General features: G+C 56.1%; 1 protein-coding gene across 7 annotated transcripts in view; it reads right to left on the bottom strand.

Moving 5' to 3' along the window:
* ABR (ABR activator of RhoGEF and GTPase) overlaps positions 1 to 15,229 on the bottom strand; it is a 232,595-nt gene that overhangs the window by 69,190 nt on the left and 148,176 nt on the right. For all 7 annotated transcript variants that reach the window (XM_030924178.1, XM_030924177.1, XM_010373487.2 and 4 more), the window contains 2 exons: positions 6,963 to 7,070; positions 1,987 to 2,047 (listed from right to left, as the gene is read on the bottom strand). In XM_030924178.1, the coding sequence (XP_030780038.1) occupies positions 1,987 to 2,047; positions 6,963 to 7,070 (169 nt within the window). The remainder of the gene's footprint in view (positions 1 to 1,986; positions 2,048 to 6,962; positions 7,071 to 15,229) is intronic.

Below are 15,229 nucleotides of genomic sequence, written 5' to 3'. Positions count from 1 at the left end.
ACAACAGTATCACGGAGACCGAAGCGGCGTGAACTCCAGGTCCCAGGTCGAAGCTTCCTTATGGGGAAGCGAGAGGAAGCCAAGGCTACATTTCCTTTCCAGGGAGGCAGAGTCGAGACCAGACCAACCCCTAGGCCAGATCAAAAAGACCATTTCGCCTCCAATCGCTGACCAGGCCAATTTCAAGTGAGAACAGGGTTCCCGCGGCCATCCTGCTGGGCCGCAGGAGAGACGCTTCTCCTCTTGCTTCCCTCAAGAGGGTCCTGAGAAGATCGGGGGACAGTGGCCCCACACAGCCCCTCCACCACGGCCGCCTCTGGGAAGGAGCCCAGGAAACCTACCATCTCTCCTCCGGCAAGCTGCCACCCCCCTCACGTCAGCCTTCGACAAGGAGCTCCAAGGAGCTCCGGGTTACCAGGGAGATAGGAAAGGAGTGACTGAGAAGGGGGCAGAGCCGAAACACCTGGTGGGAAGGAAGAGGAAGGTCCTAAAACCAGCCGTCCGCTGCTCCCACAGACTCAGGCCCAGAGCAGCTGGCTTGGGAGCCACACGTGCCCGCACCACTGCCTGCCACAGGCAGGCGGGGCACCCCTTGGCACGACTTGCCTCTTGGGGCAGGGTCCACGGGCTTCTGGACACCTTCCTGCCTAGGCCGGCTTCATCCTCCTACGACCAACAGTCATGCTGATGACATGCACCTGTCCCAGGACCTCCCTCATCCCCCAGCCAGCTGTGGGAGCTGCAAGGAGGATGGTGCGGGTTCCTTCCACCGAAAGGTGGGGTGTGTGTGACCTTCACAAAGCAGCTTGCCACACCCCCTCTCCCGCTGGCACTGCCGACCTGCCTTCCACAGTTAAGGAAGGACCCAGACCTCGGCTCAGGTGTCTTTCATGGCTGAAAACAAACCTCTCGGCTCCTTCCTGCTCCCGCAGCCCCTCCGTGTCCTCCGCCTGCTGCTCCGAGAGCTGGCAGCATGTGCACTGGAGCACACAATACCCTGCCGCCCAGCCTCCGCTCCTCTCTCCAGAAACAAAGAAACTCCCAACTTCTCCCTCCGGCTCACGATGGCACCCTGTTGGCTGGCAACACCACCATCCGGACCATCACCACCCATGTCCACGCTGTGCCTGGCCCCCACGGACCCTCTCCCTGGCCTCAGGGCTACTCCGTCTGCAGGCACAGCTCCTCGCCGTCTGTCCCTAACAGCCCCTCCAGGAAGTTCTCTCACACTAGCCCACCAATTCCCCACCGATCCTCGGGGACAGCTGGACCCCTCCAGCCTGGTCCTTCCATTTGCAGATGGCCCTGCCCTGAGCCGCCCCCAGGTTTCAACTCCAGGTTGGACGCCGGCCGAAACGAAGGGGGAATTCAGGTCCAGCCACTTGCCCACCCTCCTTCCCTGCGGCCCTCAAACCTCGCCGGACACATTTCAGCCCACTCCAGCCCCCAGAGGTGGGAGGGTCCGCCACCTCCCACAGCGGGCACCTGGGTTACCATAGGTGCAGTTACAGCAGAAGCGAATAATGAGGAGAATCTCCATGGCAGCCTCTGTCCCCGCAGCGGGAGCGTGCAGCCATCGCTCCAGGCTCCCCGGCGCCCACCAGCAGCCTGGCCACTCAGTCCCCTTGCTGATGCTGCCGCACAGACTCCAGCATCGAGCAGCCGCTTCGGAGTGCTCTTCCAGCAAGAGGGAGGGGAGGGAGGCGCGTGGCGAGGAGAGGAGGGAAGGGGAAGGGGAGGAGGGGTGGGGAGGGAGGGACCCAGCGGGCTGCTGGCATCCTAAAGAGGAGCACGTTTGTAGCTGGCTGGCTGCCTGGGCACGAGGCTGGAGTCCTCGCGTGCGCGCACACACTCACACGCGCTCACACTCACACGCGCTCACACTCACACGCGCACACGGGGGAAGGGCGCTGCGTTCACGCAGCCCGTCGCCCACACAGCCAGACAAAGGCAGGTGCCGGTAATCCAGCCCGCTCCCCGAGGTACCTTCCATGGTGACGGACGTGTGGCTGTCCTTGGAGTCCTTGGGACCTTTCACTTTGAGTTCCTGCCAGAGGGAGGAGAGGAGTCACAGCCTGCTCCGTCCCTCACCGCCCCAGCCCCCACCGTGAGCCTGGCAGGAAGAGGGGCTGTAAGACTCAGGGTGCAAGGATGAGAACAGAGGCCGGGCGCGGCGGCTCACGCCTGTCATCCCAGCACTTTGGGAGGCTGAGGCAGGTGGATCACCTGAGGTCCGGAGTTCAGGACCAGCCTGGTCAACATGGTGAAACCCCGACTCTACTAATAATACAAAAGTTAGCCAGGTGTGGTGGCACAAGCCTATAGTCCCAGCTACTCGGGAGAGTGAGGCAGGAGAATCGCTTGAACCCGGGAGGCAGAGGTTGCAGTGAGCCGAGATCGCACCATTGCACTCCAGCCTGGGTGATAGAGTGAGATTCTGTCTCAAAAAAAAAAAAAAAAAAAAAAGAGAACAGAGACAAAGGAGCCCCACGGCCTTTGGCTGCCTCTGCAACCGCAATCCCCCGCACCGCACCTGTGAACTCCTGGAGCCTCGTGGAGTCCAGTGGCTGGGGTGTGGGCAAGAAGGAAGGGACTCCAGGTCCCAGAGATGAGAGGGGCTGGCAGGGAGCCCCGTGATTACAGGAAACCCATCTCAGGAACCCCAACTCAGGAACCCTACACATCAGCCAAGTGCAGACAGGGTTTGAGCTGACCAGCGCCAGGTACTCTAGCAGATCTTTCGGGCATCAACAACCCATGAGGTAGGAAGGAGGGGTCCCACACGCCTGCGCAGTGGAAGCAGGGAAGTGGTGAATCTGCGGCAGAGACGCTGAGCTCCCCAGGACAGTGAGCTGCATCCTATCCCCGTCAGAGAGCACTCAGCCCCCAGCACCCCTGACACTCCCCACCCACCACTGCCTGTGCTGGGGGTCCGAGAGGAAGCTTCGAGGGAGGAAGAGCCGAAGCCCTCCTGGACCCCAAGCCAGGCAACAGGTAGTGAGTACTGGAAACAGACCCCAGGAATGACTTGTCTGCTCCAAGCCTCTTCAAACTCCTTTGGAGAGGTTCCAGCCCCAGCTTTTGCTAGCAGGATAGTGCAGCCTGCAACCGGAGCTGTAATGCCATCCTCACTTGGCAGACTGAGCACACGGAGCCTCAAAGAGGGGCGTGGGGGGGAAGGCAGGGGGCAAGGTGAGGCCAAGGTCAGGGGCTCAGGTGATGTCACCTGCTCGGCCTGCAGGGAAGGAAGGGCCCAGACAGCAACTTCCTACTTTCTGTCTCAAGCTGTTTCCAGACAGAGAAAACTCCCGGACACTGAGCTTGGGTGCGTGTATATTTTGGGGGGCGGGGGGTGGGGTTACTCAGCGTCCCTAGGCTGTGTCTCTGGCTGGTGCCTGGATTCCCAGATTTCGGGAATTTTTCCTCACACCCCCCTCCAGTGAAGCCCAGGGGTGTGAAATCACTCCTGCTGCAGAGAGGAGCCCAATTGCAGTAATTAAGTGGCAGCGCCAGCAGGAAGCAAGGACGTCATCGAGTGAGTCAGGATGAGAAGCCACCTGGCAGAAAGCCAGGAGCTTGGCTCTGCCCTCTGGGGTGGGCAGGCTTTGAGAGGGGCTTACGGTTGGGTGTGGGGGTTTCTGCCTATGCACAGGGAACAGGCAATCAGCCTAGGCCAAGAGAAGACCCCACACCCTCTGCACCGTATCTGACCCTGGATTCTTGCGCAGCCTGGGCAGGGCTGCTCTGAACACAGACCAGAGGAGTCCAGGTAGTTCCTGGGTGGGGCTGGTAACCGCGAATGAAGCACCCTTTCTCCAGCCCCTTTTATTTGTATTTTTAATAGAGACGGGGTTTCACCATGTTGCCCAGGCCGGTCTCAAACTCCTGGACTCAAGCCAATCTCCCGCCTTGGCCTCCCAGAGTGCTGGGATTACAGGCGTGAGCCACACACCCGGCCTCTCCAGCCTCTTGACTCCATGGAGAGGGACTTCCCCAGCCTGCACTTTGTCCTCCCAGGCAGAAGGTGACTCATCTGCTTCATGGGTCTGGGAGAAGAAACTGCAGTCAGCCGTCCTCTCTGCACACTGGGTGAGAGGCGTGGGCTCTGTCCTCATTGTTGGGGGGGCGGCCTGTGGTTTCCTACTCCTGCAAGGGACTCAATACTTTTTTTCAGACAGGGTCTCACGCTGTTGCCAGACTGGAGTGCAGTGGTGCGATCTCAGCTCACTGCAACCTCCATCTCTCAGGTTCAAGCGATTCTCCTGTCTCAGCCTCCCAAGTAGCTGGGATTACAGGTGTACGCCACCACGCCCGGCTCATTTTTGTATTTTTAGTAGAGATGGGATTTTGCCACGTTGGCCAGGCTGGTCTCAAACTCCTGACCTCCAGTAATCCACCCGCCTCAGCCTCCCAAAGTGCTGAGATTACAGGTGTGAGCCACCGCGCCCGGCCTCAACAGATAATTTCATTCCAGAGGTGGAGTGCCAGCAAGCTCACTGTGGCTACAGATGCAAATCCACCTTTTCCAAGCTGCATTTTAACAGTAATGAAGCTGACATGTTCATCTCCATCTGTCAGCTCCTCTGCTGCCTCTTGGTAGATTCTAAACGTGAGCATCGCCCGTCACCCCTGAAGTTTCAGAAAAACGATCCTGCATTTCCCCAACTCTTCTAGTGTTAGCGTTGAGATGGGGAAACAAAGGACCAAGAGGGGCCTTTAAGGCAGGACTCCCAAAACTGCAGAAGCCTCTCCCCCTTTCTAGGATGGAGGTTCTCTTGCCCTGAACTGGGGGCTGTTCCTGCAAGGCCAGTGCTTTAGGGGTGTCACTGAGGTCTTTCTGGACAAAGGGATGAACTGGGCTCTGTCCTGAAGGATCCTAAGCAACCGCCCCCTCCAGGCCACCTCTTGGGTAGAAATGTTGATGGCAAATGTGACCGCACCTCTGCCCTGCAGAGGAGTGCAGGAGGAAGGCTGGGCCGCAGGGGCAGAAGCACGCGTGTTCCCGGCCAGGAACGCTGGGCCGCAGGGGCAGAAGCACGCGTGTTCCCGGCCAGGAAGGCTGGGCCGAAGGGGCAGGAGCACGTGTGTTCTGGGCCGGAAAGGCTGGGCCGCAGGAGCACGTTTGTTCCCGGCCAGGGAGTGCGGGAGGAAGGCTGAAGCATGCGTGTTCTGGGCCAGGAAGGCTGGGCTGCAGGGGCGGGAGCATGTGTGTTCCCGGTCAGGGAGTGCAGGAGGAAGTCTGGGCTGCAGGGGCAGGAGCATGTGTGTTCTGGGCCAGAAAGGCTGGGCCACAAGAGCACATGTGTTTCCAGACAGGGAGTGCGGGAGGAAGACTGGGCCACAGGAGCAGAAGCACACGTGTTCCCGGCCAGGAATGCTGGGCCGAAGGGGCAGGAGCACGTGTGTTCTGGGCCAGAAAGGCTGGGCCCCAGGAGCACATGTGTTTCCAGACAGGGAGTGCAGGAGGAAGACTGGGCCACAGGGGCAGAAGCACGCGTGTTCCTGGCCAGGGAGTGCGGGAGGAAGGTTGAAGCATGCGTGTTCTGGGCCAGGAAGGCTGGGCCGCAGGGGCGGGAGCATGTGTGTTCCCGGTCAGGGAGTGCAGGAGGAAGTCTGGGCTGCAGGGGCAGGAGCATGTGTGTTCTGGGCCAGAAACGCTGGGCCACAGGAGCACATGTGTTTCCAGACAGGGAGTGCGGGAGGAAGACTGGACCACAGGAGCAGAAGCACGTGTGTTCCCGGCCAGGAAGGCTGGGCCGAAGGGGCAGGAGCATGTGTGTTCTGGGCCGGAAAGGCTGGGCCCCAGGAGCACATGTGTTTCCAGACAGGGAGTGGGGGAGGAAGACTGGGACACAGGAGCAGAAGCACACGTGTTCCCGGCCAGGAACGGTGGACCAAAGGGGCAGGAGCACGTGTGTTCTGGGCCAGAAAGGCTGGGCCCCAGGAGCAGCAGCACACGTGTTCCCGGCCAGGAACGCTGGGCCACAGGAGCAGAAGCACACGTGTTCCCGGCCAGGGATTCCAAGGCTCCTTCTCCACATAAGCGGCTCTTGCCCTCTCTGTGTTTACAGGATTGCAGTCTGAGAGTTGGCAAGAACCTTAAAAGACGACCTATAGTCCAAATTTCCTTAAATATTCCCTATGCTAAAAATCACCCAGAAGCTTGTTCAAATATAGAATCTTGGGCCCCACCCTAAGCCTTCTGAATCAGAAACTCCAGGGAAGGTGCCTGAAAAATCAGTGCCCCACTGATTCTTATCAAGCAAGGTTAGGATTAGCTGGCCACGCTGGGCTCAATGGCTCACGCCTGTAATGTCAGCACTTCGGGAGGCTGAGACGGGCAGATCACCCGAGTCTGAGACCAACGTGGCCAACACGGCAAAACCTCATCTCTACTAAAAATGTAAAAATTAGCCGGGCGTGGTGGTGGGCGCCTGTAATCCCAGCTACTTGGGAGGCTGAGGCAGGAGAATCACTTGAACCTAGGGGGTGGAGGTTGCAGTGAGCTGAGATTGCGCCACTGCACTCCAGCCTGGGTGACAGAGCAAGACTCTTAGGGGGAAAAAAAAAAAAGGGATTATCTGGCCAAGTCTAAACCCCTCATTCTACAGCACAGGAAATAAAAGCCAAGAGGGGGGACGTGACTTGCTTAAGGTCACCACAGTGTGGTGTGGGAGAACACTGCCTTGATTTTTTTTTTTTTTTTTTTTTTTTTTTTTTTGCCTCCCCTGTTCCTCTCTCTAACCAGAAAGAGAATAATAAAAAAGTAAATAAAATAGATCATTTTCTATTAAGAGAGAAAATGTCAGGTGCAGGAAAGCAAATATTAGGCTAAGTGTTATCCATCACAGTAACCACTTCACCGACGGGCAAGCGAGGGAGGGAGATCCAAGGGCTGCAGGGCTCTGAGCAGCCTCCAAAGCCCCGTGTCCGTCAGGGAGGCTGTGCAGGGAGCTGCCTACCTCTGAGATCTTCTGGAACTGGTTGTTGGACTGGCTGCACTTCTCGGCTGTCTCCAGAGCGACTTTATAGTTATCCACAAATGCTTTGTACACGCCGAGCTGGCTGGCCTGCAGGGAGGAGTCAGGGAACAGAGGGAGAGGAGAGTGGGAGGGGAGAGGATTAATGAATGGATGAAAGCTTCACAGAGTACCTGGAGCTCCCATGCACTGAAAACCTCTCACTCAGCTCCAGAGGGCTCGCTGGGAACTCCGGGAAACGCGGGGATGAACATATTACAGTGCCCCTTTGAACTGGACAGTTTCCATGGAAACCAGCTCAGCCAATAAGGTTCACGAGGGGCTCTGGGGTTGGGGAGACCAGGCTAGGGCCTTTGTCGGCCTGCTAGAAATTCAATTCCTCACAGCATCCAGCTTTCCTCAGCACCATCAAGGTCTCCCAGGGTTTGAAATCCCTTAATGTCTCACACTTCCTTCACATCCGGGAATTAGCCGGAGCAGGGAGACAGGGGTGTGCGTGTGCTGGGTGGAGCTGGCACATGTGGCCTGCTCAGGCCTCCCTCCCCGTGTGGAGCATGGCGCACGGCATTTAAAGGTGCCATCTTGGCCGGGTGCAGTGGCTCACGCCTGTAATCCCAGCACTTTGGAGGCCTGAGGTCAGGGGTTCCAGACCAGCCTGGCCAACATGGTGAAACCCCGTCTCTACTAAAAATACAAAAACTAGCCAGGCGTGGTGGTGCATGCCTGTAATCCCAGCTACTCAGGAGGCTGCGGGAGGAGAATCACTTGAACCTGGGAGGCCTTTCACTTTTTTTTTTTTTTTTTTTTTTGCCTCTCCTGTTGCTCTCTCTAACCAGAAAGAGAATAATAAAAAAATAAATAAAATAGATCATCTTCGGCCGGGCGCGGTGGCTCAAGCCTGTAATCCCAGCACTTTGGGAGGCCAAGACGGGCGGATCACGAGGTCAGGAGATCGAGACCATCCTGGCTAACACGGTGAAACCCCGTCTCTACTAAAAAATACAAAAAAAACTAGCCGGGCGAGGTAGCGGGCGCCTGTAGTCCCAGCTACTCGGGAGGCTGAGGCAGGAGAATGGCGTGAACCCGGGAGGCGGAGCTTGCAGTGAGCTGAGACCCGGCCACTGCACTCCAGCCCCGGCGACAGAGTGAGACTCCGTCTCAAAAAAAAAAAAAAAAGATCATCTTCTATTAAGAGGGAAAATGTCAGGTGCAGGAAAGCAAATATCAGGCTAAGTGTTACCCATCACAGTAACCAGTTCACCGACGGGCAAGCGAGGGAGGGGAGATCGCGTCACTGCACGGAAGCCTGGGTGACAGAGTAAGACTCTGTCTCAAAAACAAAACAAAACAACAAATGAAGGTGCTGTCTTTCGATTTCCCTTGGCCTCAAGGTCCCGTCCTCGCCTCTTCCACCTCCTCTACCTCCAAGGAGCCAAAGCCCCAGCCTCAGTACACGTTTGCCTGTCACTCGGAATCTAACACAAAGCTTTTCCCGAGTCACAACCACATACAGCCTGGCCTCCTCTGAGAGGCAGGGCAGGTCCCATCGCCCCTTTCTGCAAAAGGGGAAACCGAGGCTCCGCAAGTCAATTCCCCAAATATTTAAGGAAAGCCTTCACTGCGCTGTGTATACACACTTCCTCTTAAGGGACCAAAAGGGTAGAAATTCAAATTAAAACCTTCATGAGATATTTTATGCTTATCAGAAGGGTCAAAATTTAAAAGTCTAATTGACAGCAAGGGCTGGCAAGCATATGTGGAAATTTAAACTCGCTGTTTTTTTTTTTTTTGACACGGAGTTTTGCTCTTGTTGCCCAGGCTGGAGTTCAGTGACGCGATCTCGGCTTGCCATAACCTCCACCTCCTGGGTTCAAGCGATTCTCTTGCCTTAGCCTCCTGAGTAGCTGGGATTACAGGTATGCACCACCATACCTGGCTAGTTTTGTATTTTTAGTAGAGACAGGGTTTCTCCATGTTGGTCAGGCTGCTCTCGAACTCCTGACCTCAGGTGATCCGCCCGCCTCATCCTCCCAAAGTGCTGGGATTACAGACATGAGTCACCATGCCCGGCCAATTTAAACTCTTACAGACTACTCGGGGGAGTGTAAATTAGTACAATTATTTGGAGAGCAATTTGTTAATAACTAATAAAGCTGAAAATAGGCATGGCCTATTTTCAGTTGAACTAATAAAGCTGAGGATAGGCACAGCCATCTACTGCTTAGCAAATCCACTTCTACATACAAACCGCAGAGCTGTATCATTCAGTACAGCAGCCACCAGCCACGTGAGGCTGCCAAGCTACCTGAGACAGGGTCGGTTCAAACTGAGATGTGCCGGACGTGTAAAACACACAGCGGGTTCCAAAGGCTTAGTATGTGAAAGAGAATGTAAACTACCTCATTAATTTTTAAATACTGATTACACATGTTGAAATAATATTTGGATCTGTGGGAATAAATAAAAGATATTCTCAAAATTAATTTGCCTATTTTTACTTATAAAAATGTGGGTATTAGGGGCCAGGTGCGGTGGTTCACACCTGTAATCCCAGCACTTTGGGAGGCTGAGGCGGACAGATCACCTGAAGTTGGGAGTTCAAGACCAGCCTGGCCAAAATGGCGAAACCCATCTCTACTTAAGATACAAAATTAATCGTGCCACTGCACTCCAGCCTGGGCGACACAGCGAGACTCCGTCTCAAAAAAAAAAAAAAAAAAAAAAAAAAAAAAAAAAAAAAAAAAAGATACAAAATTAGCCGGGCGTGGTGGGCGGGGGCGTCTATAGTCCCAGCTACTCCGGAGGTCAAGGCAGGAAAATCACTTGAACACAGAAGGTGGAGGTTGCAATGAGCCCAGATTGCATCGCTGCACTCCAGCCTGGGGGAAAAGAGCAAGACTCCATCTCAAAAAAACAAAAAAAAGGTGGGTATTAGAAAATGTGAAATGACGTATGTGGCTCATAAGCTATTTCCATTAGACAGCAGCGCTCTGGAACAAATGGCCTGTGTGTGCCCCAGGGGACTCAGGGGTGTTCACCTCACTCTTCCTCCTCGTAGAGGAGGGACTGGAAACAAATGCTCACAAACGGGGGAAGCCGCACGCACAGCCATGAACGTGGATGCACCAGATTTACAGATAGCATTGCTGACAAGCTCCAAAGTGGACATGGATTGAACTGTGACATAATACACGTGTATACTGATAACACTTTTTTTCCTGAGATGGAGCCTCGCTGTCACCAGGCTGGAGTGCAGTGGCGCGATCTCGGCTCACTGCAACCTCCGCCTCCTGGGGTTCAAGCAATTCTCCTGCCTCAGCCTCCCGAGTAACTGGTACTACAGGCGCCCACCACCACACCCGGCTAATTTTTGTATTTTTAGTAGAGGTGGGGCTTCGTCATATTGGTCAGGCTGGTCTTGAACTCCTGAACCTCAGGCTGGTCTTGAACCTCAGGTGATCCGCCCGCCTCAAGCTCCCAAAGTGCTGGGATTATGGCGTGAGCCACCACGCCACGCCTGGCCTTACACACATTTTTAAAGTACATGCAGCTGGGAGCTGTGGTACACACACCTATAGCCCTGGCTACTTGGGAGACTGAGGTGGGAGGATCACTTGAGCCCAGGAGTTCAAGTCCAGCCTGGAGAACATAGCAAGACCTTTTTTTTGTTTGTTTTTAAAGTACAGGCCCACCCAAAATATAGATATGTAGTAAGCACACAAACTGCAGTCTGGAAGGCTATCCACCAAATTCATGCCAGTAGCCGCTTCAAGAGGGAGAAGGAAGGGAGGGGAGATTCCACCTTAATGTGTGACGCTGTATTTTCTTCATCAGGAAGTTTGGCTGTGTTATTCTCCGGAGTTTCTGGTTTAAATGGTTTTCAATACAGCAGCAAGGGGGATACAGCTGCTGCCTGGCTTCCTCAGAAGCCTCTGCTTCCCACCAAGGTGCTGGGGGAAGTGGGCTGCTATGGACCCCAACCCCGGACCACCCTGCTTTCTTCTGCAGGATCCTCATGTTCCCCGAGGACCCAGAGAGGCTGAGGTGGGGGTGGGGGCGGAGGTGGGGGCAGGCTGGCCACAGCATTGGCTGAGCCTGGAACCTCCCAGGACAGAGGCAGAACCCTTTGAGGAAGCTGGTGGGGCAGAGGAGTGGGGAGCATCTGGAAAAGCCAGAGAGGGGAGAGAGAGTGGGGATGCTTGGGGTGACGCCAAGGCCAGAGGCATTCAGGTCTCAGCTGCAGAAGTGACAGACTTTCAAAAGTGGGGGGACGGGGCTGGACTTTAAAAGGGGGCGGGCCTGGAAGGGAGGGCGTTTATTTCTCTTTCCAGGGAGTACTGAGGCCTGGCCCATCAGTGCCCACGCTACAGGAGATGTGCTAGACAGTGGCTTCCTAAGCCAAAATCAAATCACCAAGATTCTTCCAGGAAAGAGCTCCTCTTGTCCCCTTTCCCACGAGAAGAAGCAAGCCTGGAGGCCCAGGTTGGCACACCACCCTCCCAGGAGCCAGCTGCGCAGAGGCCTGAGTCCAGGGTTACGGTCATCTCCGGGACTGCCATCGCCACAGTCACCCCAGGCTGTAGGGCCCAAGGCCTGGTTTGGCAGGTACATTAACTGGGAAGTGCAGGTTGCTTGGAAACAGCAGCCTGGCACTGGAGTGATCTCATAAAACAAACAGCAGAGATGCTAATTCCCTTCTCTCGGTAACGAATAATCAAATACCCAGAGACTTTGGCTGAAAATAAACCACCTCCAGATGCCAGGCCTGACCTGGCTCCCCCCGGGGCCTCCCAGGCCTGCAGCCCCAGGGGCCTCAGGCATCAGTTCCCAATGCTGGGGAGGGAAGGTGGTGGGTAGTAGATTCATGGCCAGGCCTGTGGAGCTGAGACCAGAAGAGGAGACAGCCAGGTCCACGTGACAAAGATAAACTGTGACAGCGTTTCCAGCAACCCACTCTTCTACTCCTGAGGGATGAGGAGAGGATGCCCCCAAAGCCACTCAGCTCAGGTGAGCAGGCAGTGATGACAGGTGTTCACCATCCCTGAATGGGAGGAAGCAGGTGGATCTGCTAGAACCAGAGCGTGGCATTCCCTTGAAAGGATACCTTCTGGGGTGCCTCTTCCCGATATTATTATAATAATAAATAATAATAATAATAATAATAATGGCACTGATGATAATGACTAGTTATTAAGTACTTATTAATTTATGATGCTCCAGGCCCTGTTCCAAGCACTTTTCCTTTTACTTTATTTTATTCTATTTCTTTTTTTGGGACAGAGTCTTGCTCTTGTTGCCCAGGCTGGAGTGGAGTAGGATGCTCTCGGCTCACTGTAGCCTCTGCCTCCCGAGTTCAAGCAATTCTCCCACCTCAGCCTCCCGAGTAGCTGGGATCACAGGTGTGTATTATCACGCCTGGCTAATTTTTGTATTTTTAGTAGAGACGGGGTTTCACCGTGTTGGCCAGGCTGGTCTTGAACTCCTGACCTCAGGTGATCTGTCCACCTTGGCCACCCAAAGTGCTGGGATTATAGGCGTGAGCCCCCGCACCCAGCCTATTCTCTTTTTTTTTTTTTTTTTTTTTTTGAGATGCAGTCTCAGTCTGTTGCCCAGGCTGGAGCTCAGTGGCGCAATCTCAGCTCACTGCAACCTCCGCCTCCCGGATTCAAGCAATTCTCCCGCCTCAGCCACCTGAGTAGCTGGGACTACAGGCGCCCGCCACCAGGCCCGGCTAATTTTTTTGTATTTTGAGTAGAGACAGGGTTCCACCACGTAGGCCAGGCTGGTCTCGAACTCCTGACCTCATGATCCACCCGCCTCGGCCTCCCAAAATGCTGGGATTACAGGCATGAGCCACCGCGCCCAGTCAGGCCTATTCTATTTCTTTGTAGAGACAGGGTCTTGCTATGTTGCCCAGGCTGGTCTTGAACGCTAAGCCTCAAATGATCCTCCAGCCTCAGCCTCCCAAAGCGCTGGCATTACGGGTATCAGCCACCACGCTCAGCCCCATGCACTTTTCAGAAATTAACTCCTCAAAATCACCCAATGAGGGAAATGCTATCACTATCCTCATTTTTACAGATGAGGAAGCTGATGCAGAGTGGTTGGGTAAGTTGCCCAGGTGCACGTTTAATCTGGCAGAGCTGGGATTCAAGCCTACTTTGTGATCTCGCTCTAGAAGCTGTGCTTGAGAAACAGGGCTCTCAGGACAGAAACCTCAGGCCCTGTGACATCTCCCTCGATGCCCCTCCGAGCTCTCCCCAGGCCCAATGGTCAAGGTCACGGTGCATTCACTCATTCATGGAGTGACCACTGGGCTGGTTCTGGGGGTCTAAGAAGAAAATGCAGGCCGGGCGCAGTGGCTCACGCCTGTAATCCCAGCACTTTGGGAGGCCGAGACGGGTGGATCACCTGAAGTCAGGAGTTCGAGACCAGCCTGGCCAACGTGGCGAAACCCCGTCTCTACTAAAACTACAAAAATTAGCTGGGCGTGGTGACAGGTACCTGTCATCCCAAGGACTTGGGAGGCTGAGGCAGGAGAATGGCGTGAACCTGGGAGGCGGAGCTTGTAGTGAGCCGAGATTGCGCCACTGCACTCCAGCCTGGGCGACAGAGCGAGACTCCGTCTCAACGAAAGAAGAAAATCAGCCCATCCTCCTGGAGCTTGCTGTGGTTCGGGGGAGTCACGCAGTCACCAGTGCTCACTACGGGGACTGGCACAAGGCCTGTATCTGGGGGCTTGGAAAGCCTTCTCGTAGGAGGTCCCTTCTAAGCTGGGAGCTGACCAGGGGAAGCCAGAGGAGAGGGGGAAGGACATTTCAGGCAGGTGGGGCATCGAGTACGAAGAGTTAAGAAAGCGCCTGCCCTGGGAACTGAGAACAGAAAGTCCAGAGTCAGGAAGCACAGAGGTGCGGGGAGGAAGCTGCCAAGGCCAGGGCTGGACACAGGTCAGTGTGCAAAGGGTCTCTCGGGCCATTCCTGGGAGCCTGGCCTTCATCCGAGGGCCGTGGGGAGCCGTTGTAGGGGCTGTCAGGGTTTCAGTGACTCTCTCCCCTCTAAGGAGAGGTGGGGGTGGGAGGGGAGTGCGCCTGGAGGCAGGAGCCAGGAGCCACAAAAGAGGACACACAGCTGTCCAGGTGAGGGCCATGGGTGGCCAAGAAAAGGAAAAGGCAGCGGTGAGCAATGGCCAAAAAGTGAACTTCACAGGACAGGTGGGGGGAGGGGTGCAGCAAGAACGAGTCTGAAGCACTCACTGAGATAAAGGCAGGAAGCGGAGCAGATAACTTCAGAGACAGGGAGCTCAGCTGTGAACACACTCGGCTGGAAGCCCTAGGCGTGTCCAAGCAGGAGAATCTTCTCCAGTGTGAGAAAGGCAGAGTCCAGTCCATTCAGCCGAACAGGGCAGGGGAGGAGAAGGTCCTCCGGCCACTCACACCCGGAGGACAGGGCAGTGGGGAGGAGAAGGTCCTCCGGCCACTCACACCCGGAGGACAGGGCAGTGGGGAGGAGAAGGTCCTCCGGCCACTCACACCCGGAGGACAGGGCAGTGGGGAGGAGAAGGTCCTCCGGCCACTCACACCCGGAGGACAGGGCAGTGGGGAGGAGAAGGTCCTCCGGCCACTCACACCCGGAGGACAGGGCAGTGGGGAGGAGAAGGTCCTCCGGCCACTCACACCCGGAGGACAGGGCAGTGGGGAGGAGAAGGTCCTCCGGCCACTCACACCCGGAGGACAGGGCAGTGGGGAGGAGAAGGTCCTCCGGCCACTCACACCCGGAGGACAGGGCAGTGGGGAGGAGAAGGTCCTCCGGCCACTCACACCCGGAGGACAGGGCAGTGGGGAGGAGAAGGTCCTCCGGCCACTCACACCCGGAGGACAGGGCAGGGGAGGAGGAGAAGGTCCTCCGGCCACTCACACCCGGAGGACAGGGCAGTGGGGAGGAGAAGGTCCTCCGGCCACTCACACCCGGAGGACAGGGCAGTGGGGAGGAGAAGGTCCTCCGGCCACTCACACCCGGAGGACAGGGCAGTGGGGAGGAGAAGGTCCTCCGGCCACTCACACCCGGAGGACAGGGCAGTGGGGAGGAGAAGGTCCTCCGGCCACTCACACCCGGAGGACAGGGCAGTGGGGAGGAGAAGGTCCTCCGGCCACTCACACCCGGAGGACAGGGCAGGGGAGGAGGAGAAGGTCCTCCGGCCACTCACACCCGGAGGACAGGGCAGGGGAGGAGGAGAAGGTCCTCCGGCCACT

Source organism: Rhinopithecus roxellana, chromosome 19 (genome assembly GCF_007565055.1).
Source record: "Rhinopithecus roxellana isolate Shanxi Qingling chromosome 19, ASM756505v1, whole genome shotgun sequence".
Classification (NCBI taxonomy): Eukaryota; Metazoa; Chordata; class Mammalia; order Primates; family Cercopithecidae; genus Rhinopithecus; species Rhinopithecus roxellana.
Note: the sequence above shows the minus strand (reverse complement) of the source record. Positions and strands in the feature narration are given on the sequence as shown.